Raw genomic sequence first — 24118 nt, 5'->3', positions numbered from 1 at the left:
TATAATAAGCCAGCATGGTTATAATTTGTAATCCTAAATTTTGTTTATATTTTTTTGGTTTGATCATATTTTTTTAATCATTTTTATATTATTATCTTGCTAAAAGCAAAAAAAATCACACTAGAAATCTATCTCTTAATACGTACAAGTATAAAACAATTATAAGACTAAAAATCTATCTCCTATAAATACAAGTTTAAAATAAACTACAATACTAAAAATCAATCTCATAATAACAAAAAAATATTTTTAAATATATAATAAATTGTAAAAACTAAATTTCTGCGAGAAAATATAATCTGTTGGTTAATATAATTTAATTAAAATTCAATACATTAATATTAAAATACTAATAAAATGATGTTACAATTTAAATTATAAAAAAATTACAAATTATATAACCGCCCGTGCTTCGCACTTTAATCCTAGTATTATAAATATTCCACCCTCAATTATTTAATTAATTTTAAAAACAATTTGGAATTTAAAAATTGAGACAAAAATTCATAAAATGTAAAATATTATTCACAGGAAAGTCAAAATACAGCTACGCGTCGCAGTATTGCACAACCATTTTTTACCGGGCAGCTGTGTACAGGCGAAGTATAAATACGAGAAACACTCCAGCACACATATACGTACTTCTCTCCGTAAAGATTTCAATCCAACTGTCCCAGCTGCAAAACATTAACTACGCAAATCCCGAATCACAAAATCGGAGATTGTAACGAGAGGTGAGAGTGATTGCGATGGTGATTGCCAATTCCAAAAGCTACGGCGTCCCTCTCTACGGAGCATCTTGGCTCCCGCTCAGCTTATCCCGATCCAAATCTGAGGACGACTCCGATGATTCTCCACCGTCGATCGACGCCACCAGACACGTCGTTCTCTCCGGCGGTGGCGGCGAGGGCAAGAGCGGGATCCCTAACGCTATTCTCGTTTCTCAATTCTATGCTGATTCTAATTCCCTCTCCGATCAACCTGTATGCATCTCTCTCTCTCTCTCATCATTCTTAACGAATCTCTCATCTCTCTCATTGTTTCATCTATATAATCTCTCTCTCTCTCTCTCTTCCTCTCTCCCCCCCTCTCGCTCTCTCTCATCCCGGGCATGTTCTGCTCTGAATTTCTCAACTGTTTGAGATGAATGTTGAATTGGCTCGATGTATAGAATGCGAATTAGCGCAAACAATATTTGCCTATTTGTTTTGTTTGGTGATTATGGTAATTTTCACAAGAGAGGGGTTTTCTTGATAAAGTTGCTTTACACTCACTGTTTTGTTTTATAATTTAAAGGCATTTTTGTTATGTTGCTGGACAGTTCAATTCGAAGCCAGTTTTGTGCTTTCTAATGCATGCCTTTAACTTATAAGAAGTAAATTAATACATGATGAATAAAGGGCATGGTCATCCAGCATTAGTATCGTCACTTGTGAGATTCAAACCAAAGTGTTTTTTTTTTTTTTTTTTTTTGTGCCTAAATAAAAAGATCATACCAGAATTCTAAGATTCAACTAATAAGCACGTTTCACATTATTAGTTCTTAATTGCCACTTGCCAAATGGATATGATAAGTTAATTGGGGTGTGTATGTTGGTTTCACCAACTTTTAGGGATAAACAAAAGTGTCCTCATTATACACATCTTTCTAATGAATTGATACTTAATACTTTTTGACTACTGAAAGATTAGAAAAAATGTACTTGCAAACTTATATTTGGCTTGAACCAAAATTTGTTTTTCACTCTTCACTCAAAAAACAATTAGTCGTATTGTTAGTACCGTCTTAGGAACCTTGCCCTATTGTATAGGAATACTGCTCTATTTGAAAAGAATTACCTGTATGAAAATCTATTCATGTCTTCACAGAACTTAGCACAATATTTCCCTATGAAATACAGAATATTACAATTCCTGAAACACTGTATTATGCGGAATAAAAAAAGGCTAAGAAAGGGAACACAATGCTTCCTTTAAAGTCACACCCGTCTCCCTATGTTTGATAAGTTGAATATTGTCTACTGTAATAGCACATTCACAAGACTGAGCAGTCATTACTGACAACACTGCTCTGGCGTTTGTTTTATGGGACTAATTATTCTTTCTGCTTTCAAGGTTGCAAAGCTTGGTACTGGGGCTGATCTGCCTTATAGAATGGCTGTCCACCCTAATGGAGAAGGCCTTATATGCTCAATGCCCCAAAGCTGTAGGTAAATTTCTATACTACTAAGTTATAGTACTGGACCCTAAAGTTTCATTTTACCATCTTGGAACTTGAGGGCTGGTGAAGGTTGTGAGAGGATGTATAATGCAGTTCTTTTGTGCTTTGTCTTAAGTGCCAACAGCTGGGTTTGAGGTGACTTTTCCATGAATTGGGGATTGTGTTGTTCTTTTGTGCCACTGTTCAGTTTTCTTTTGCAGCATCTGTGTTTTTTTTTTGCCTCCTGCTTAGCCTTGACATACAATTTTACTCACTTGCAAAATGAACTCAGTTCAGCACACTGGAATGTAATTAAAGATGATTATGAATTATCTGACTTAACAATATTACACCACTTAATTGCTCTGTTGCATGGCCAATTTTTTTCCCAGAAGAACAAAACATTACAGAACAAATAGTGGAGATTTTCCCTAATCATTATAGTTTTTTGCTCGTCCTTTGTAATCATATTACTTTTGGAAATAATCATATTCATTTCAAACCTAACAACATATACTATGAGCAGACTTATATCGAAGTAACACTTGTTACCATGATTTACTTGTATAGATGGTTTGAATGGGATGCAGTAAAAAGCGACGATGGTCATGGGTGGGGTCTTAAATCATCTGAAAAAGTTCTTAATCAACTAGAAGATGTTGGACAGCAATTAGCACTTACTTTTGATGATGAGGGATCTGTACTTGCTGCTGGTGGTGAGGTAGGGTTCATCATCCCTGTTATATCTGGTTTACTATGATTTGCGTCTATTGCTAGCATAAGAGAAAAGTTCAATGTTGTGTTATTATATGCATCCGTATTTAACACACTGTATTTGATCTGTGGAGAACAAGTGTCCTCTTAATGCTACAGAACAGAAGTATATTTGTTGATGATATAATTTTGGTACAGTACAGGATGGAAAATTGAGGGTTTTCAAGTGGCCCAGTATGGACAGCATTATAGATGAGTCGAACGCTCATGCCTCTGTGAAGGATTTATCTTTCAGGTTGGTTAGTTTATACTCTTCCAACTTGCAAATAACATTTTTAAAACCTCACTGAATTAGTAATTTTTATGGTTAGATATAAACGTCCTTCAAATTTTTGCAGCCCCGATGGAAAGTTTCTAGCCTCTGTTGGAAGTAGTGGGCCTGGTAGGATCTGGGAAATTGCATCAGCAACAGCTATAGCTGCTCTGCAGAAAGTAAAGGTCAGACACTATATTCAGTTATTGATGGTATTTACCAAATAGAAGAATGTGAAGTACACTTACTGAGGAAGCCATATGCTTGTCTTTGCATGTCTGATGATTTCCTATCCACTAATATATCATGCTTAAATATAGATGTTTTCAAACCTTGGCAGTATATAGTGCATGGTAGTTCCCAAATATCACATTGAACGGACTATACTAAAGTGCAGTAATTATAAATTATTAACAATGTTATACTGTTCAATGAATTGTTCAGTTATCTATTGACACTTCATTAGTTTCAATTTAACACACTGCACATGTATGTGTGTGTGCGTCTATTATTAATCATGATATCTTTTATCCCTTCAAATATTCCCTCACCTGCTTTGTTTATATACTTGATTGATTTTTCACTAGGATGAGCGGTTTGGCTTCTGCAGATTTTCACATAGTATCGAGAACCATCAAGTTCTCTATGTCACTGCAATGCAAGGTAAATACTACTCAGTAGAATTTTTGCCACTGTCCAAATTTTATCTATGTCTTAAAAACGGTCCATTTCATATGAGAAGGCGACGCTGAAGCACCCAAAAGCTTAAGATGAAAAACCTAAAAAAGTGGAGTTTTGCAAATAAATGTAAATCAGATCGGACTGTCATAAAAATATAAGTAAATCGGACTATAGTTGTAAGGATAATGAACTGTTTGTGTTTGGTTCCTTTGATGCAAGTAGAAGTTACATGGTTTTGGTAAATTTGCTAATCATTTTGTAATTAATTGACTATGTAACTTGTGGTGACTACTGGCCATGGGGGTTAGTTAACTAACTTTCTATGTTTTAGCCCTATTAAACTAAGTTACTATGTTTCGGCGGTGTGACTACGAAAAAAGTGCATAGTTGATGTTTATTTGCTTTATTAAATAGATATAGTAATTAGTCTCGGTACCAAGGAACTTGTATTTACTTAGCTGTGTTACATCAAACAAACGAGGCCTCAATAGATAATTATACAGTTTAAAACAAAGAAAAAGAAGTTATCTATGAAAAAAATAGTTTATGCGGTAATTAGTCCACAATACACAACCACTGTATGACACAACAAAAACACATATTCTAATGACATTAAATTGTCTTCATTCATCAAACATTTTCATCTTTGTGAAGATTCTTAGATCTATCTAGTTTCTTATATTTGTGACGTAAAATTTGATGACTAAGATTAAAGAGTAAGTTGATCAAACTCCTTGTAGAAAGCCCTAAGAGCTTCCATCACATTAGTCCTTAAGCTGTGCTCTCTGAGAGTTGCTGGACTTTTACATATCAAAGTGCAAACTGCAAACCACATAATTTGGTCATTTGGCGGGCTTTCGGCTTAAGTGCCTATTCACAATTATGAATTTTGCTTTGTGGCGTGATGAGGGCAAATAATATTTTTTTTCTTCCCATGGTATTTATGTTTTATGCATGAGCAGAATTGAGGGGACACCCTTATCCATATTATTTTATTTAATGGAGAGCTGTTGTTCTTTCTTTACATGTTTTTTCTTATTTTCTATAAATTTGTAAAAAAATCATTGATACATACGTATATAATTTTACCTTTTAACTTATATGCCAAATAGAAGCATAATTCAGTGTTTATATTATCTCTTGCTTATTAGGTAAAGGTGGAAGTATTATAAAGTGGAACACTACATCATGGAAGCGAATTAGCTCGAAGCATATAACCAGCGACTCCATAACCGCCTTTAATGTTTCAGCTGACGGAAAACACCTTGTTGTGTAAGAATTTCTTGTTTTTGCACGAGTCACATTTGATAATTTTATCAAGATTTTTATCATTGTCAGTTTGCTTAGCTGTAAAAGTTATCTGTATGTTGGAAGTTAGAACATTATATATGCAGTTCTTTTCACCAAGATAACCTTAAAATCTGATGACAGGAACCATATACTATAGATTTCTTTTTTTGTCTATTTGTGGATATAACTTGATAGTGGAAATACCTAATTAATAAAGCATAAGCTTTGGATAGCTGAAGTAATTGTTTTCAGGATTATAATCTGTTGCTTTTGGATAGAAATTACTGAAGCATGTTTTTTTTTAGTGTCTTACTTTCCTCTAGGTTTAGGGTCCCTGTGACCTCTGGTACACATGATCTGAAGAAACTGGTCTGGTATAACAAGTATGTGCAATAAATTGGTCTTGTTCGGGATGTATGTATGGTGGTTATTTTTCAGGATATTCTTTTTCTCGAGTTATTGAACTGATCTGGTGGTATATTTAATATTAGAAATAAAAAAGACCAAGTTGCACCTTTTATTTCTGGAAAATATAGAACTCATTCTGTTTAACAAAATTGAATTGCTTGTGTTTCTTTCTGCTATTTCATATCATGATTGTTCGAATTGCAGAGGGACAATGGAAGGTGACATTTTAGTTTTACATTCTTCCAGTATGCGGGTACATACGGTAGTTAAGAAAGCTCATCTTGGCATAGTTACATCCCTGATGTTTTCTCATGATTCAAGGTTCTTATACAACTTTGTTCCCATCATCATATAGACATTGTAAAATATTATGCACCTGCATCTTGATAGGTTTGATTGATTGTTAATAGCACATGATCTGTTTACAGGGCACTTTTGTCAACATCTTTCGATTCAAGTGCAAGAGTGACACTGGTTGCTGATAAGAAGGAAAGAGGTATATATAACTCGACAAACAGTAATATATGCTTTGTGCAAGTAAATGTCCAAAATACAAATTATAAGCACAACCAAATGTCAGTTAACTTGAAACCTAGACTTACTAAAATGAAGTTCAGAAAGTATATCCCTGTGAGCCATTTTAAATGTCGACGATGCCATTATGTTGTAGGTTTGAGACCTTAAACCCTACCATAACTAATTGTCCTTTTAGTAACATAAAAGAGAAGAACAAATGCATTAAGTGAGCTATTTAGACCAAACCCCCGAATTTAGGTTTGTGGCTCACGTAGGGCTGGCAATTTAGTACACCGACACCAAATAAAATGAATAAATTTGGTCTCTGATCTAGACCTGTCAACTGGTTTGTTCTCAGTGTTTTTCAAGTAAAATATGCATCTGACATCTTAGATTATTTTAATGAGTATTCAGTGTGCTGGTTTTGAAATGATTGTTAATTATTGTACTTTGAATCAACTGCAGGAACAAGCTTGTGGATCATTTTGCTGATAATATTGCTAGCGATGGCCATGTATTACACAAAATTGGTAGAAATGCTTCCTTAAAAGCAATCTTGCTGCTAAAAATGTGTGGAGTATCTCTGCCCTGTGGATCAGGATATTTAACTTTTCTATTACTTTAAATTACAGCATATCTAATTTTGTAAAACAGGGACGTTTAAATTAATTGAAGTCTTGGATGAGTGATGAAAGTATTATTTGTATTGCATGTTTCATATTGGACGGAGTCGCAACTATGGTTCTTATAAAGAAACGGTTCGGTATCTAGAGGCAGTTTGTTTGAGCTTTAAGTACCGGCTTATAGCTGTTTCTGACTTTTAACTGGAAATATTTGTTGGGGCCGGTTACATGTACACAATTGCACAGGAAAGGTAGGTGTACACCATCAGTGACTTGAAGTTATTAATGGTGTGCATTAAATGAAGTACATCAGTGACATGATCTTCCGGACGCATGAAAAAAATATTAAATAGTGACCGGAAGTCACATTAGTGACTGGAAGTCACGGATGTTGAGCGAAAAACCTAAAATGCCGGTATTATCCCTCTCTATGTCACTGATGTTGCATTTAATTTACATCAGCCAACAATGTACCAACACCCCAACTACCTACTAAAAAAATCAAATAAGGTCACTGATGAAATGAAATCGTTATATTAACTCCCAAGCTTAGAGCGGTGGAAAATTTTTTAAGTAAAGAACATCAGTGATTTCAAGTCACTGTTATAGTTATGGGGATATCCGTGACCTTAAGCCACTGATGAAAATGTTACAGTAGCTCCTCAAAACTAGAGGGCTGTAAAAAATTCTAAGTCAAAAACATCAGTGACTTGAAGTCACTAATGTAATTCTGGGGATATCGGTAACCTTAAGTCACTGATGAAATCGTTAAAGTAGCTCCCCAAAACTAGAGGGCTGGAAAATTTAAGTAAAGAACATTAGTGAGCTGAAGTCACTAATGCGTAATTTTGGAAAAAATTCTAAGTAAAGCAAATCAGTAACTTCAAGTCATTGTTGTAATTTTGGAGATTGATTTAGAGGTTTGGAAAGAATCTCAAGTAACAAATAAGCGACACGGGAAAAAAAAAATTCCAAGTAAATACTAGTAAATTCAAGTCACTGACATGATTTTAAGTAAAACTCAAAAAAATATTGATTTTTGTTTAGCATTTGATTAATATAAAGTATAGGAGTTTCGTTATATCTATAATTAACGAAAAAAACAAAATTCGTGATTTTTTAAGAACAATAATAAAATGAAAAGGATGGAATTTGCGCAAGTTCAACACAACACATATTATCTTTTCAATTTAGATGATTATTTTGCTTGACACAAAAACTCATCACTTATAACTAATAATATAATTTATATTTTTTTATTATCATCCATACATATTTTTGAAAAATAATTTTACTTACAAATAACCAAAATAAAAGTCAAACCACTAGTTGACTATTAAAATATCAAACGAAAAAAAATTATTTTTTTCTAAAACTTTTTTAATACCATCAAAATATATAAACTTTGACATCCGTACGGTTGGATCATCGAGATATATTTTCAAAAAAATTGAAACGACAATACATGATAAAATACTACTTACATATACAAGTCAAACCACTAGTTGACTGTTAAGATTTCAAACGAAAAATAGTTATTTTTTTCTGAAACTTTTTTAATATCATCAAGATATATAGACTTTGACATCCGTACGGTTGGATCGTCGAAAAATATTTTCAAAATATAGAAACACAAATACATGATAAATGTCAAGTTACTAGTACAAGTCAAACCACTAGTTGACTGCTAAACTCTCCATTCAAATGAAATTATTTTTTTTTGAAACTTTTTTAATATCATTAAAATATATAAATCTTAATATCCGTACGGTTGGATCATCCAGAAATATTTTTTAAAAATATAAGTTGTAATACATGATAAAACACTAGATGTTAGTACAAGTCAAACCACTAGTTGATTGCTAAAGTCTCCATCCAAATAAAATTATTTTTTTTCTGAATTTTTTTTAATATCATCAAAATATATAAATCTTGACATCCGTACGGCTGGATGATCCAAAAATATTTTAAAAAAATGTAAGCAGTAATACATGATAAAACACTAGATTCTTCTACAAGTCAAACCACTAGTTGACTGCTAAACTCTCCATCTAAATAAAATTATTTTTTTCTGAAACTTTTTTAATATCATCAAAATATATAAATCTTCACATCCGTACGGTTGGATCATTCAGAAATAGTTTTTAAAAAATGTAAGCTGTAATACATGATAAAACACTAGATGCAAGTACAAGTCAAACCACTAGTTGACTGTTAAACTCTCCATCCAAATAAAATTATTTTTTTCTGAAACTTCTTTAATATCATCAAAATATATAAATCTTTGCATCCGTACGGTTGTATCATCCAAGAATATTTTTTAAAAAATGTAAACAGTAATACATGATAAAACACTAGATGCTAGTACAAGTCAAACCACTAGTTGACTGCTAAACTCTCCATCAAATATAATTATTTTTTTCTGAAACTTTTATAATATCATCAAAATATATGAATCTTCACATCCGTACGGTTGGATCATCCAGAAATATTTTTTAAAAAATGTAAGCTGTAATACATGATAAAACACTAGATGTTGTAGCAATTCAAACCACTAGTTGACTGCTAAACTCTTCATTCAAATAAAATTATTTTTTTTTGAAACTTTTTTAATAACATCAAAATATATAAATCTTCACATCCGTACGGTTGGATCATCCAGAAATATTTTTAAAAAAATGTAAGCAGTAATACATGATAAAACACTAGATGCTAGTACAAGTCAAACCACTAGTTGACTGCTAAACTCTCCATCCAAATAAAATTATTTTTTTCTGAATTTTTTTTAATATCATCAAAATATATAAATCTTCACATCCGTACGGTTGGATCATCCAAAAATAATTTTAAAAAAAATGTAAGCAGTAATACATGATAAAACACTAGATGCTTCTACAAGTCAAACCACTAATTGACTGCTAAACTCTCCATCCAAATAAAGTTATTTTTTTTGAAACTTTTGTAATATCATCAAAATATATAAATCTTCACATCGGTACGGTTGGATCATCCAGAAATATTTTTTAAACTATGTAAGCTGTAATACATGATAAAACACTAGATGCAAGTACAAGTCAAACTACTAGTTGACTGCTAAACTTTCCATCCAAATAAAATTATTTTTTTCTGAAACTTTTTTAATATCATCAAAATATATAAATCTTTACATCTGTACGGTTGGATCATCCAAAAATAATTTTTTAAAAATGTAAGCAGTAATTCATGATAAAACACTAGATGCTTCTACAAGTCAAACCACTAGTTGACTGCTAAACTCTCCATCCAAATAAAATTATTTTTTTTTGAAACTTTTGTAATATCATCAAAATATATAAATCTTCACATCCGTACGGTTGGATCATCCAGAAATATTTTTTAAAAAATGTAAGCTGTAATACATGATAAAACACTAGATGCAAGTACAAGTCAAACCACTAGTTGACTGCTAAACTTTCCATCCAAATAAAATTATTTTTTTCTGAAACTTTTGTAATATCATCAAAATAAATAAATCTTCACATCCGTACGGTTGGATCATCCAGAAATATTTTTTTAAAAATATAAAATGTAATACATGATAAAACACTAGATGCTAGTACAAGTCAAACCACTAGTTGACTGCTAAACTCTCCATCCAAATAAAATTATTTTTTTCTGAAACTTTTATAATATCATCAAAATATATAAATCTTCTCATCTGTACGGTTGGATCATCTAGAAATATTTTTTAAAAAATGTAAGCAGTAATACATGATAAAACACTAGATGCTACTCCTAGTCAAACCACTAGTTGAGACAAATCTCTACATCCAAATAAAATTATTTTTTTCTGAATTTTTTTTTAGTATCATCAAAATATATAAATCTTCACATCCGTACGGTTGGATTATCCAGAAATATTTTTTTAAAAATGTAAGCAGTAGTACATGATAAAACACTAGATGCTGGTACAAGTCAAACCACTAGTTGACTGCTAAACTCTCCATCCAAATTAATTATTTTTTATGAAACTTTTTTTTATTATCAAAATATATAAATCTCCACATCCGTACGGTTGGATCATCTAGATATATTTTTTAGAATATGTAAGTAGTAACACATGATAAAACACTAAATGCTAGTACAAGTCAAATCAATAGTTGACTGTTAATCTCTCCAACCAAATAAAATTAATTTTTTTTGAAACATTTTTAATATCATCAAAATATATAAATCTCCACATCCGTACAGTTGGATCATCCAGAAATATTTTTAAAAAAATGAGCAGTAATACATGATAAAACACTAGATACTAGTACAACTCAAAACACTAGTTGACTGCTGAAATCTCAATCCAAATATAATTATTTTTCCTGAAACTTCTTCTTAATTAGCATCAAAATATATACATCTTCACATCTGTACGGTTAGATCATTGATCAATATTTTTAAAAAAATGTAAATAGCAATACATGATAAAGTACACGATAATAGTACAAGTCAAACAAACCATTACTTGACTGCTAAAATCTCAATACAAATAGAGTTATTTTTTTTCTTCTGAAATTCATATAATATCACTGATACATTTAGACCTTAACATCCGTAAGTATGGATAATTTAATAAAAATGTAAATAACATTGTACACATCAGGGACTTGAACTCACTGTTGTTATTAATTTATACACCATCAGGGACTTGAACTCACTGTTATTATTAATTTGGTAAGAGTATGATAGAAAAAGGAATTATGGAGGGGACATCAGTGATATAAAGTCACTGATCAGTGACTTTAAGTCACTGATGTACGCAACCAGCACCGTAGATCTCACCCAACCAACGATCACGATTCGTTGGTTGTAAAAGTGGGCTGTACAATTGTGTACATTTAATTTCCCCCTTGTTCGTTTGTGCAAGTTTAAGATATTTTCCCAGTGGCTTAATTTTTCTAATCTTTTCCTTTAAAAGTTACTTAGAATTCACTTTTAATTCTATTATTACATGTTTCATAACTTAAAAAAAATATTAATAAATCAAAATTATCACACTCGGTTTATCATATAAAATCAAAGTCGTAATTCATAATTATTAATTTTTAATATTTTTCAAAAGGAACAGCCGCTGTTTGGAGATTAAACAGGATAGTTGAAAACTTAAACTTGATTTTAACTTCTGCAACTAAATATGTTAGTTGATCAAACTAAAATTTTAGATTATGTACATGTAGAGTTTGTGAGCGAATATGCCGGTGTTAAGAGTCTATAGACTAGGATGAAGATCTGAAGCATATGCTGGTCCCCGTCGAAGTTGTGTTCTTTTATATACTCATTACTCATTATAAATTTATAATATATAGAGACAAAAGTTCTTTGGAGATCTGTAACGTTTAAATAAAATATTGAAAATATATTCTTCCACTAACATATCATATAAAGAATCTGAAGTATTGTCTATCACTTAAAAAAAATGTTTTTGCTGAAAGTAAATAAAAAGGCTAGAAGTGAGATTTATAAATGATTAAACTGTTTAGGAAAAAAAATCGAAGTATTGAAACAAAACTCAGGCTTCTCAATTTTTTATAAGTCATAAATCATATATGTTCAGCAGAACATGTACTTTTATAAAAACGAATTTTATAGGGTATATTCATAAGCACATGCTAAACATTAAAAATTATGAGTTTGATTCATTTTGATTGATTTTTGTTTGTTAAGTAATAATGAGAGACAACAATCAAAATGGTTGAGACATATAAAATTTTATGTTTAACATGTGCTCATAAACACGTGCAAGATAAAGTCATGTAAAAAAATAATTAAAAGTAATTTTAAGTTGTGCGTATGTATTGCATCATGAGGAGCATGTAATTTGATTAATTTTAGTGAATATTACGATGTATGGATGTAATAATGAGTCATCATTAAGATGCTTCCACCTCTATCTCTATTTCCACCTGCAAAGTCAACTCTCTTCCTTGCCACTATTCTCTGTCGTATCTATCGTCTTCTTGTTCCTCCTCCCCGTCGTGCACTCTTGGATTATTCTAATGCATCTTCCGCTATCATGCGCCACTTCCAATATCTGTAATTTAGGCCTTCTCTTTGTAGATAATATTAATTAATTGTAAATAATATTAGTACCAACAGTTTTCACACACCCTGATGTTGTGTTATAATCGGATTATCATTAGCTTTTTCTTAACATGCATCATTTGATATTATAATATCATATTTTTATAATTTGATGAAGTTGACAATGGGTTATTTTATTACGGATTGTGGCTGGGTATATAATTCAACAGAGTATGATCGCTCTCTAGATTCTTTGGTTTTTATAATTCTAAAATAAATTAATTCTGCTAATAAGTTATGACAAAAAATAAAAATTTTCCTCGGAATGCCCCGTTTGTCAGTTCTATTACAGACAACAGCAATAATTTTTTGTTAGATAATCGAACAATTATTCTTAATTCAAAAACTGTTTATAAAAAGTAGATCTATTTTTGAGAAATTTAATTTTCAGTATTTATAAAAGATTATCCCACATTCTAGAAAATTTTATTAATTTTAAATTTTATAATTTAAAATATATAAATATAAATATATTTTCTACCAACATTTTTTATGGACGTAAAGCACTTTGAACAGCGCTCACCACTAAGTTGTATACTCCCTCCGTCCCCCTCAAATGTTTACATTGGGAGGGACACGGACACCAAGACAATGTATGAAAATGAGTAAAGTTAGATGAAAAGTGGGTAAAGTGGTGGGACCTATCAATATTTAATAATAGATTTGAGATAGTGGAGGAAAGTAGTGGGTGTAATAGTAATTTTTATTGTTAAATATGAGATAGTAGGGGAAGATAGCGGGTGTAATGATGGGAAAAACTTACTATTTATAGTAACGTAAAAAAATGAAAAGAACATCTCAAAATAGTAACCGTAAAGAAATGAGAGGCACAGAGGGAGTACTTGTGTAACGGGGTGCACAGGATAAGGACTTGACAGAAGAACCCCACGTACACATTCGTAAAGTACAAAGTTAAACAGCACTACAATCTAGTCCTATATTAGACACACATGATACACCAACTCTTCTTCACATTTCATGTTGACTTTTACTTATGTTATTATTCTCAAATCTCAAGCCATCACCATCTCAATCTATCACTTATTGACTTTCTGCAACCCTCACCTTTAAGTACACTAGTGTCTCTCTGAAACTCAAAGTGTGCTCGAAATTCAATGGAGAATCTGCCTTCTGGCTACCGTCCCAACGTTGGTGTCTGTCTCATCAACTCTGATAATCAGGTAATTTCATATCATATTTTGTCTGTATATATCTGATTATGTCTTTTTAATCCCTAGATTCATACTTTTTATTAGCTCTGGTTTGGTTTGCAGTCTAGGAGCTTGTAATTGTTTTATGTAATTTTGAGGTATTTTGTTTACTTGCATGTTCCTAAACACAGGGAGTTCATTCGGTGTGATTGTGTTGTGAAACGATTCTAGACGAATATTGTTTGCAGTCTGCTCTTCAATTTTGTAATCTATGTATCTATGTTTGTTCCTCTTCTTTTGGAGAATCACCTGTGTGTGTGTTTCTGTAGCTTCCGAGTTCAATTTTGTTACCAGGTGAATTAGAAAATCCGGCCTTTTGGTATCAAACTGATTTGGATTAACATCACAGTTTAAGAGTGTGTGTGTGTGTGTGTTAATTTGGGTTGGGTCCTATCAATTATATCACAGACTAGTAGCTAGGTGAGGAAGTAAAATACTAAAATGAATCCTTGTTTATACATAGGCTTTTCTGGTACGAAATGAGCCACTTCAAATAGGTTCATTCTTAAGGGCCAGAATACGATTAATTCGGCATGGGCTACATGAGCCCCTAGTAGTTTAGCGGATAAATTGATAAATTCCCAGCCCACCAAGCGAAAAGTAGAATTTGATTGTTTGGACATAAGAAAGACAGGGTCCGGGTGTGGGTCTCCGACGTGATGCTAAAGTAGGAGATCGAACTAATTACTCCTTTAGGGGTCGTTTGGTTCGCGAGACGGTATCGGTTTTGAATCAGGAATCGGTTTGAGCTGGTATGGGTTTGAGGTATCATTCCTGATAACATTTGTTTGGTTCAGTGCCGGAATGAATTTATGTTATTTGAAATATTTTTATAAAATAATTAAATAAAACTAATTATTGTTAAATAAAAATATTTATTATTCAGGTGAGATTTACCAATTTTAATTTAAAATATTTTTGTAAAGTTTTATAATACTTTATATTAAAAAATAATTAAACTAAAACTGATACCCATACCCCCTTCTCATACCCACCTCCCCCCTAGGGTATGAGAAACTCATTCCTGGTGGGTTTCAGGTATGGGTATCAGATTAAAAAAATTTCAACCAAACATCAGGTATGAGGTTGGAATGAACCAAACCCATACCTGATACCAGAGAGGACCCAACCAAACGACCCCTTAGTCTTCTGGACTATATGTATTTTTCAAGCTATCCTGAATTTCTAACTTCAACAGTAGTAATAAAGTTGGATCTGTGTGATGTTATGCTGGTCTCGTTAGCGGTTTATAAATTTTCCCCTCCATTAAAGTTTAGCATCACGCCATGTTCAAAATGTGTTATTATATTAGACAGCAAGTTCACAAGATATAGGATTGGCATTTAGAGTTCATATTATCTATTCCCGTTACATGCAAAGAATTGATATACTCTTATTTAATAATCTTGTAGGTCTTCGTTGCTTCTAGATTGAATGTTCCAGGAGCATGGCAGATGCCTCAGGTATGACATTGAAACACAATATAAACTGACAAACTGTCCCTGTGATTTTTTGGATATTGGCATATTATCGATTGTCTCTGGATCTAGGAATGGAAATAAGTAAACATGAATGGCCTGTTTAGGTAAGTTACATAAACAGATCTTCAGGCCAGACATTTTAGTAAAGTAGTTGGATCATTCATCGAATGTCCTGCTTGTTGCACACTGGCAACTTCCCTATACAGAAGATTTCCAATGCCTATAATTGAGTATTAATGCTTGTGACAAAACAAATTATAAGCTGATGAAGCTATTGCTCTTCAACAGATTTCAAGAAATTGCTAATACACAGTAAACTTAATACTCTGTCAAAGTAAAATTTTAGCTGCTCACTTACCTTTCAATTTCATTTCAGGGAGGAATTGAAGATGGTGAGGAGCCAGTATCTGCTGCAATTAGGGAATTGCGTGAAGAAACTGGGATAGTATCAGCTGAAGTTATTGCGGAGGTTAGTTTGTCATTTCATAACTGTTTTTATTTACACTTGCTAATTAATGGAACAGAAAAAAACACGAGTGGGCGCTATGTAATAGGTGCTATGCTAGCTTCCTGTGCATACGAGTTAACCCTGATAATCACTTTTCAACATATTTGATGATAATTTCCAAGTTCCATTGCTATTGATCTTGATATTGTAGTTGTATACCTTTTACTCTTAAATCACGAGTATTTAAAAAGGAAAAAAATTTCTTTGGACTGATCTTTTCATGGATTCGGGTGGATCTAACGATGTAAGGGTTTCCTTAGTTATAAGATAATAAAGTACAATCTCTAGTTTATTTGCTTGTGGATCATAGTTGAAACTTGAAAGAATGGAGGATATTGTTGTGTCCAGAAATATTCACATGTATCCCAGTTTTATCAACTACTCTATGATATATGAATCACTTGCTTTTGGTAAATTAGAGTACACGCGTTAGATGCCTAAGATCATTGTGTCCATGAGTAGAGAGCTCTTTTTAATTTTATCCTACAATATTAGCAACTAAGAATTGAAATGGTTTATACATATTTCAGTTTACTTCTACGTACGTTATTAGATTGCTGATTGCAGGTGCCAAATTGGCTTACATATGATTTTCCACCCGCCGTTAAAGCCAAAGTAAATCGTCTATGGGGAGGAGGTGAATGGCATGGACAGGCACAGAAGTGGTTAGTTCCATTACTTAAAAGGCTCTTGTATGCTATTCTTTTTTACGTTATGTCTGATATAACCAAGTTAAAGAGTTCAGGATTACACGTTCAGTTAGTGGTACGATTGGACCAACAGTACCAGTGATCATATTAATTTGGCCAAATTTATAATTATGAAACAAAAAAAAGAGAAGGAAAATGTATGATTTTACTAATGTGAGCAAGTATTTAATGTGGCTACTGTAAATGTGAGCTAGGACATGTTTCATCGTAGTTCTTATATTGCATTCTTTTCTATCTCATGTGCCACAAGCTCCTCCATTTGAGTGTCTCTATCTGGTGTCATTAGATATGTGCAGCAATTATAAAACTTTATATGATTATGTAATTAGCAATCTTGCGGAACATATCTAAATTTGTGATGTGGATAAAAGAATTTGAATTTCCAGGTTCCTTATGAGATTTACAAAAGATGAGAGCGAGATCAACTTGGCCAATGGTGAGGTAGATCCGGAATTTGCAGAGTGGAAATGGGCAAACCCCGAAGACGTGATTGAACAGGTAACTTTAGCCCCGGTTAAATTCACATAATCATAACTTATGTAATTTAGAAACTTACCAGAGTAAAACTAAACAGGCAGTGGATTACAAGAGGCCAACCTATGAGGAAGTTATGAGAACTTTCAGGTCTTACTTGAGTGTAAACGGAACACCAGCTAAATGCCGATCAACAAAATGGTAAATAGTCTTTTCTGGATATGAATTTGTAACGATGTCCTGATTCCATCAGTAAGTTTCAAATTCAGAAACTACTTGTTTGTAAATGGATTTGTCCAATATATCACTCTAATATCATATCACTCTTTAAGTATTTCTCCCGGTTTAAGAACCTTCAAATATCATATCATTCTTTAAGTTTTTCTCCGAGTTGAAGAACCTTTCTTTAAGTTTTTCTCCGAGTTGAAGAACCTCAAGAAAATTTTGTTGCAGTTTAGAGAGATAGAGCTGCTATCCGGTCATTAGTGTCAACAGATGTAAATTGTACTCATCATCTTCTTTGAACAATGCATAAATTAATTTAAAATATAATTGTGAAGCATAACAAATTTATGATTGCATATACTGATTAAATAACATTTAATACAAAATGACAAAAAATAAAGAATTATTTTTAATAAATAATTTTAAAATGTTTTATATTCTTCCAAAGATAACAAAACTATTGTGACAACATGGTATTAACAGGCAGAGAATGCAAATGCAAGACACGTGGATGAATATGTATTCTAAATTTTATTTTAAAAATATTAAATATTATCGATCTCAGTTAAATCTCTTGAATATATAAAAATAAATCAAAAGAATTACTATGTAATAGCTATTACATTTTTACAAAACGGCCCAGAACAAAGCATCATAACCTCATGTTAATTTTATATACTTGATACATACTCTCATCAATAAAGTATTTCACAAAATTTATATTTTTTGATAAAGACTCTCACCCTGGTCAATAAAGTGTGTCACGCAATTTATCACGATAGTTGTAACAAAACTATTTGTGTGAAATGGCCAAATGGGACATGGTAATTTACACGTGGAGATCGTAGAATGCAAAGGCAATACACGTGGATGAATAACATAGGTCCCACCACATCCCAAGTCTCACATCTAAAGTCTCTTGAACTTAAAAAAGATAACTTTACCAAAATTAAGGCAAGAAAGAAGCAAGATGGAACCTAAACCCCCGCCGGAGGAAAACCGGTCACCGGTGCCGGAAAATCAAGAAAATGAACAGAAAGAGCATGCATTGGTAGATCATCAGAGTAAAGGAAGCCCCCATTGCGAAGGCGAAGATATAAAGAAGGCCAAATCGTTGGAATTTTTTAAAGCAAAAGTGTTTGAATTTGCTCGAGATTCAAGAATGTCACCAGAGCGTATCTTACTTATTGAACGCCGCTTGCCGGAATTAGTTATTGACCTGCATGTTCCCGATCATCCTCCTTACGCAACGGTAACCTCTCTTTCATTTATATAGTGTTTATATGTGTAGCCAGATTAAATAGCTAGTTTTTTGTATTTATATCATGGTTTGAATGTGATTTTTTGGTTAAGTGTTGACAAGATCATGGAGTTATGCTGTCATATTCAAAAAAATTTGTGCTAAAAATTTGTGCTGATTTAAATTATTACTAAAAAAAAGGGGTGTAACTTCCGGGGAGTCGGGGACTAGAATTAATTTCCGATGGAGCTCAATTGTTAACAGGGTTTATTTTCATCCGGTTTTAGTTATTTGTTTCGTGGACTGTGTATATGTTTCTTGAAGGCATGTGTATTTGTGATGTGTTCGTAAGTCATTATTGGGCCACAGTTATCAGCTTGTGCTCTACATGCAGATGATTCACAAGGCAATTACAGAACTTGATGAAACAGGAGGTTCCACCGAGGAAGCCATATCACTTTGTATAAAAAAAGAGCAGAATGATTTGCCATGGGCTCATGCTTCTTTGCTAAAGCACCATCTCAAAAAACTTTGTGAAATGGGTGATGTTGTTGTGACTGGTGAGAAATGCTATATGCTTAATAATGCTTGCGAAACCTATATTCCTGATCAGATTAAAGCCTTCGATCCTAGTCAGATTGTAGCCGTTGATCCTTATCAGATTGGTGCATCCCCTATTCCTAGCTATGGTCCTTATTCTAGTCCTAGCAGTAGTACTTCTGGTAGCTATTCTGACTACGCCCCATATGTTAATAAAAGGAAGCAGAAGAGGACAGGACGTAAGTATGGAAAGAAACGTCGCAGTGGTAGAAAGATGCAGGAGTCTGAAGAAGAATTTGATATCAATGAAGAAGAACATCCTGAAGATACGGAAGAGGAAGAAGACTCTGAAGAGTATGAAGATGAATTTGAAGAATTTAAGAACACAGAAGAGGAAGCGGAAGTGACTAAAGTAGAAAATCGATTAATAAAATATAAAAGGAAGCATACACATAGGACTGAAGGTGCCAAAAAGAACAAGACTGAAGATAAATCTGAATTTAAAGATGAGTGGTTAGGAGCCGTTTCGGTCGACAATCCAGTGATCGGAATGAATAACAGGGGGACAAAACTGGTAAGGGGACGCGGCCGGCCACCTAAGTATTCTAAACCGAAGACATATATTGGTCCTAGAGAAGCACAAGTGGAACTAATTGAAACACACAATCAAGTAGCAGAAGTTCCCAAGTTGCTTAAACAAAAGAGGGGGCGTGGCCGGCCATCTAAGATTAAAGGATTTGAGACACAGACTAGACCCAAAGAAACACAAGAGCTATCATGGGAAACACATAATCAACTGAGGGGAGTTTTGAATAGGGCAGAAGAGAGCATGGAAAGAGGCAGCCCACCTAAGAAACTTGGGACTAATACAGATTTTGGACCCAAGGAAGTACACAAAGAGGTGACGAAAGCATTTAATCAAGCAACAGAAGATTTGAAGATGCCAGGAGAGAAGAGGGGACGTGGTAGGCCTCCTAAAAATCTGGGAAGTAAGACATATGTCAGACAGAAAGAAGCACAAGGGGAAGTGATTGACTCATATAATCAAATGGATTGCATGGAGAAGCCGCAACAGAAGAGAGGGCCTGGTAGGCCACCTAAGAATTCTGGAGGAGAATTGGTGGTGATTGAGGAACAGAAGAGAGGGCCTTGTAGGCCACCTAAGAATTCTGGAGGAGAATTGGTGGTGATTGAGGAACAGAAGAGAGGGCCTGGTAGGCCACCTAAGAATTCTGGAGGAGAATTGGTGGTGATTGAGGAACAAAATCTGACAAACGAAGATGGGATGAAGTTGAAACAGGGGAGAAGACGGTTTAGACGCAAACATGAAAGAGAAGAAGTAAATAAATATCTAGACCAACTTGAGTTGACTGTGATACAAGAAATGTTTGAGAAGATGAAAATCTCATGTGATGACGGTGAGAATGTTTATGGTCCAGCTTCTCCATGTTTCTCTTCCAAGGCTTGTGAACCAGTGGTTGATGATAAGATGAGGAAAGAAAAGGAGCAGAACATTCAGAGTTCTGTGGGATGGGCAGAGTTATTCGATAAGCATGGCTGGGAAAAACTACGTGAGAAGTCCCAAGAACTAGACGATATAGAAAAATTGTCAGGGACGCCAATTCAGCTGCCACGAGAAGGTAAAGAGGATGAGGCATATCCTTGTCGGTTAGCTTCTAGATCTGAAACTGATGAATTTACAACAATGAATGAAATGGCACCTGCACAGTTTGCACATGAAGAGCAGCAACCAGGGTGCATTGGTCAGGGCGGGCCACCTGGATATAGAAACATGACAACTAAAGCACCACCTACTGTGTCAAATTATCAGCACGAAGATGTACAACAACAACATATACATACAGGAAAAGAGCCATTACTTGAAATTGAAGAAGAGACATCAACATTTATGGAATTATTACATTCTGGATATCGTTATCAATATAAAGATAAACAGTTGGATCAATCAAAGAATGAAGGCGGGAGGACGTCCAGTGAGCCAACACATTGCACCGGAGAAGATGATAAAAATTCAGAGTGCAATAAGTGAACAGGTATGGCATAGGTGTATGAAAATATGATACTATACTTATTCTCTGTTGGGTTATTGAAGTAAAAGATCTACTTATATTTTTTTTCTTGTTAATGTCTTCAGATGAGTGGAGCTTGGTGTCTCATGCCTGGACCTTACAATCATGGCAGAGAGTAAAGTTGGTTACAATATATTCCAAGCCTGTTGAATGCTCCACCAGATAATAATTTTAATGTTTTAGTTTGCTGCTATGATGTTTTCTTTTTATCCAGTACCATTGTACCAACTTGGATCTGAACCTCAACAAAAGCAAGGGCGTAGCCAGAAAATTATTTTCACCTAGGCTAGTTTCTAAAAAAATTTCGCAACTTTGATTCCGTAAACGAGCAATACTACAACAATATTAAATAATTGTAAAACAGAATAAAAGAGATTGAATATATTATAAACTATCAAACCATTCAAGAATATAAACTAAAAATTAATAAAAAGATGAACTGATGTCATGGTTAATTGCCTCTGCAGTTTTTTGTTTTAGATGTATAAAGTGACTGCATTGTATATAGTTGTTGCTCAACGATTAAACACAAAATAAAATCTTCCTTGCGCTTCCTTTCATCCTTTTCTTCTCGCCTCCTAGCATCCTCCTTTTTGAGAGCCTCGGCTAATTTTGCTTGGTCTAGGACCATATCATCTGGTATATCAGTTCCCCAGGTGGCAAATCGCTTCTCCTCAGCTGGGGCATCTACCTCTTCTGTAGCCTCTTTACGAGCAATATTGGCCTTGATGAGATCTGCTGCAGCTTCAGCAGCTTCAATTCCAGCTGCACCTGTACAATAGCTGTTTCGAATAGACTGTTTGCAGCACTTATATCCCCAGTACTGGTGATTATTCCACCAGGACCCCAAACAGTGGTATGGTTGTTGATGTAAACGTCTTCTTCATACTTGCTCTTTGGAAGGGCCATCTCCTGTCCTTTGACAATCCTGCCACGATCATATTCGACTTGTTTCTCACTTTGTCCTAGTAAGAGCTCCTTTGGAAGTGGATCTGCAGTAGCTGCATTACCATACTTGTCCATAATGGTATCCTTGGCTTTAGATTTCAGCTTTTCTTTGTTTACTTGAAAATTTTTATACAACAGTTGGGCTTGTGATGGAGCTGCTTGCATGTGAAGATCAATATTTCCTTTCTCAAAAGCCTCCCAAGCATGGATATTGAGCTGTTTGAACTCCAAAGCTTGACCACTTACTCTATTTTGATTATCACCAGCATAAAACTTGTCATTAGGATCCATATCCGGAAGAGGATCCTCACGCATGGATCGAGTCTTGGGATCATAGTGCGCAGAGTTAACATCCAGATTAAGAAGGTACTTAGCTGTATCTTCTCGAATACGGAGATTCCTGACAGTTCCAGTGCTTCCACCACCAGTGGTACGCACACGCTTCTCCACCTTAGCAAAATCCATCTGCTTACTTTCATCAACCTTTGCTTCGTCTACCCTGAAATCATCTTCATTCTCTTCATCATCGCTTAATTTTTTAAGCTGCTGATCCTTCAAATATTTGTTTCTAGCCTAATCCCGAGCTTCATATCGTTGAATAACGTGGGCATACGATGCTGCTGCGTCATAGCCGTTCCAGCGATCCCTTTTCCCATCATAACCAAGTTGAAAAGACTCAATTTTATCGTCTGGGGCAATGTTTTTGCTTGTCCACTTTGCTCCTAATTTGCGAGGCCTATACATGCATGCCTTTGCATTATGTGTCATTGCTCCACAGTTGTCACATGCACCTTTCCTATACTTTTCAGCCTGAAATATTTTTCCTCCTCTGTCATACCAAGCTGCTTTTGTATTATTCGGATCTGACTTCCGTTTCCTTTGATGTTTCAAACTCGGTCTTTTAGCATTAGGATACCAAGGGGCGGACTGCAGAGGACATATACTGAGGAATATGAGGATTAATTTCTTTCCCATCCTCGTCCACCTCAGCAGGGGCAAGTCCAGCTTTACGTGCTTCTTCCAATTCCATCAATGACTTAAACGCCATCTGTTTGCGAACCCTAGAAATTTACTTATTATTTGCTTAATATAAATTAAACAAAATAATTGTAAAATTAAAAATAAATAGTAAATAAATTTCTTAAAATCTGAATATATTATCATAAATACTAGAGTTGATAACCTTTCATTTGATTATACTAACACGCAAGAAAAATGTGTGGAACTCAATGAAAAATAAAATTTACTTCTCGAAAAAATATTAGAGGTATCTATCTGATATATTTCATGACAATAGTGATTCAAATGAGACCAAAAATTTCCGAGTGGTCCATTTGATATTTTCCAGTGTAATAAGTGACCTATTTGATAATTAACCCAATAGAAAATATGGGTCCAGTCCCTCGCATATGTATGTGGGGACATGTTAAATAACAGATTCCTAGTCAGTAGATAAATATCTCGCGGTCAGGATTAAAATATATGTTTAATACATCCCGTGCTTTTATAACCTTTTAAAACGCTGGACGGGAAACCCTCGTCCACTGGATGTATTAAACAGATGCTTTAATTCTGGCCGCTGAATATTCATCCAAAAACTAGGAACCTGTGTGTTATTTCACAGGTCCCCACATATATATGCTAAGGATCTGGACCCATATACATACAGATATTCTATTTCGTTGTTTTATATTCGATTAATCCCCCAAAACCCTCGGCCAGATTAATTTATCATACACATCATCATCGAACTGAAGGCGGCCGCATTGAATTGATCTAACCCGTCTAGCGTTTTAAAAGCGCGGAATGTATTAAACATATGTTTTAATTCTGGT

The 24118-nt window shown here is 33.9% G+C and overlaps 3 protein-coding genes, 1 long non-coding RNA gene and 1 pseudogene across 4 annotated transcripts; 3 read left to right on the top strand and 2 right to left on the bottom strand.

Moving 5' to 3' along the window:
• Positions 1-625: 625 nt before the first annotated feature.
• LOC108192299 (SEC12-like protein 2) lies at positions 626-6844 on the top strand. Its single transcript, XM_064087897.1, has 10 exons — positions 626-983; positions 2116-2210; positions 2771-2921; positions 3118-3209; positions 3313-3412; positions 3815-3890; positions 5060-5180; positions 5811-5927; positions 6035-6102; positions 6588-6844. Exons 1-10 carry the CDS (start codon positions 750-752, stop codon positions 6668-6670), a joined length of 1137 nt encoding a protein of 378 aa, XP_063943967.1. The 5' UTR covers positions 626-749; the 3' UTR covers positions 6671-6844.
• A 6988-nt stretch (positions 6845-13832) lies between these two features.
• Positions 13833-17578, top strand: LOC108205592 (nudix hydrolase 25-like). Its single transcript, XM_017375551.2, has 6 exons — positions 13833-14037; positions 15480-15530; positions 15925-16017; positions 16624-16721; positions 17153-17264; positions 17341-17578. The coding sequence occupies exons 1-6, from the start codon at positions 13972-13974 to the stop codon at positions 17443-17445; spliced, it is 525 nt and encodes a 174-aa protein (XP_017231040.1). The 5' UTR covers positions 13833-13971; the 3' UTR covers positions 17446-17578.
• On the bottom strand, positions 17405-17776 carry LOC135150783 (uncharacterized). The gene is made up of 2 exons (XR_010289046.1): positions 17673-17776; positions 17405-17640 (listed from the first exon to the last, which is right to left on the bottom strand). It is a non-coding gene; the product is annotated as an uncharacterized LOC135150783 (long non-coding RNA).
• LOC108205591 (uncharacterized) lies at positions 17686-21615 on the top strand. Its single transcript, XM_017375548.2, has 3 exons — positions 17686-18717; positions 19100-21299; positions 21401-21615. The coding sequence occupies exons 1-2, from the start codon at positions 18436-18438 to the stop codon at positions 21293-21295; spliced, it is 2478 nt and encodes an 825-aa protein (XP_017231037.2). The 5' UTR covers positions 17686-18435; the 3' UTR covers positions 21296-21299; positions 21401-21615.
• Positions 21616-21771: 156 nt separating this feature from the next.
• Positions 21772-23331, bottom strand: LOC108207685 (pre-mRNA-splicing factor SLU7-A-like; annotated as a pseudogene).
• Positions 23332-24118: the final 787 nt, after the last annotated feature.

This window comes from Daucus carota, chromosome 2 (assembly GCF_001625215.2).
Source record: "Daucus carota subsp. sativus chromosome 2, DH1 v3.0, whole genome shotgun sequence".
In the NCBI taxonomy this organism is placed as follows: Eukaryota; Viridiplantae; Streptophyta; class Magnoliopsida; order Apiales; family Apiaceae; genus Daucus; species Daucus carota.
This window is presented reverse-complemented; position numbering and strand designations above follow the sequence as displayed.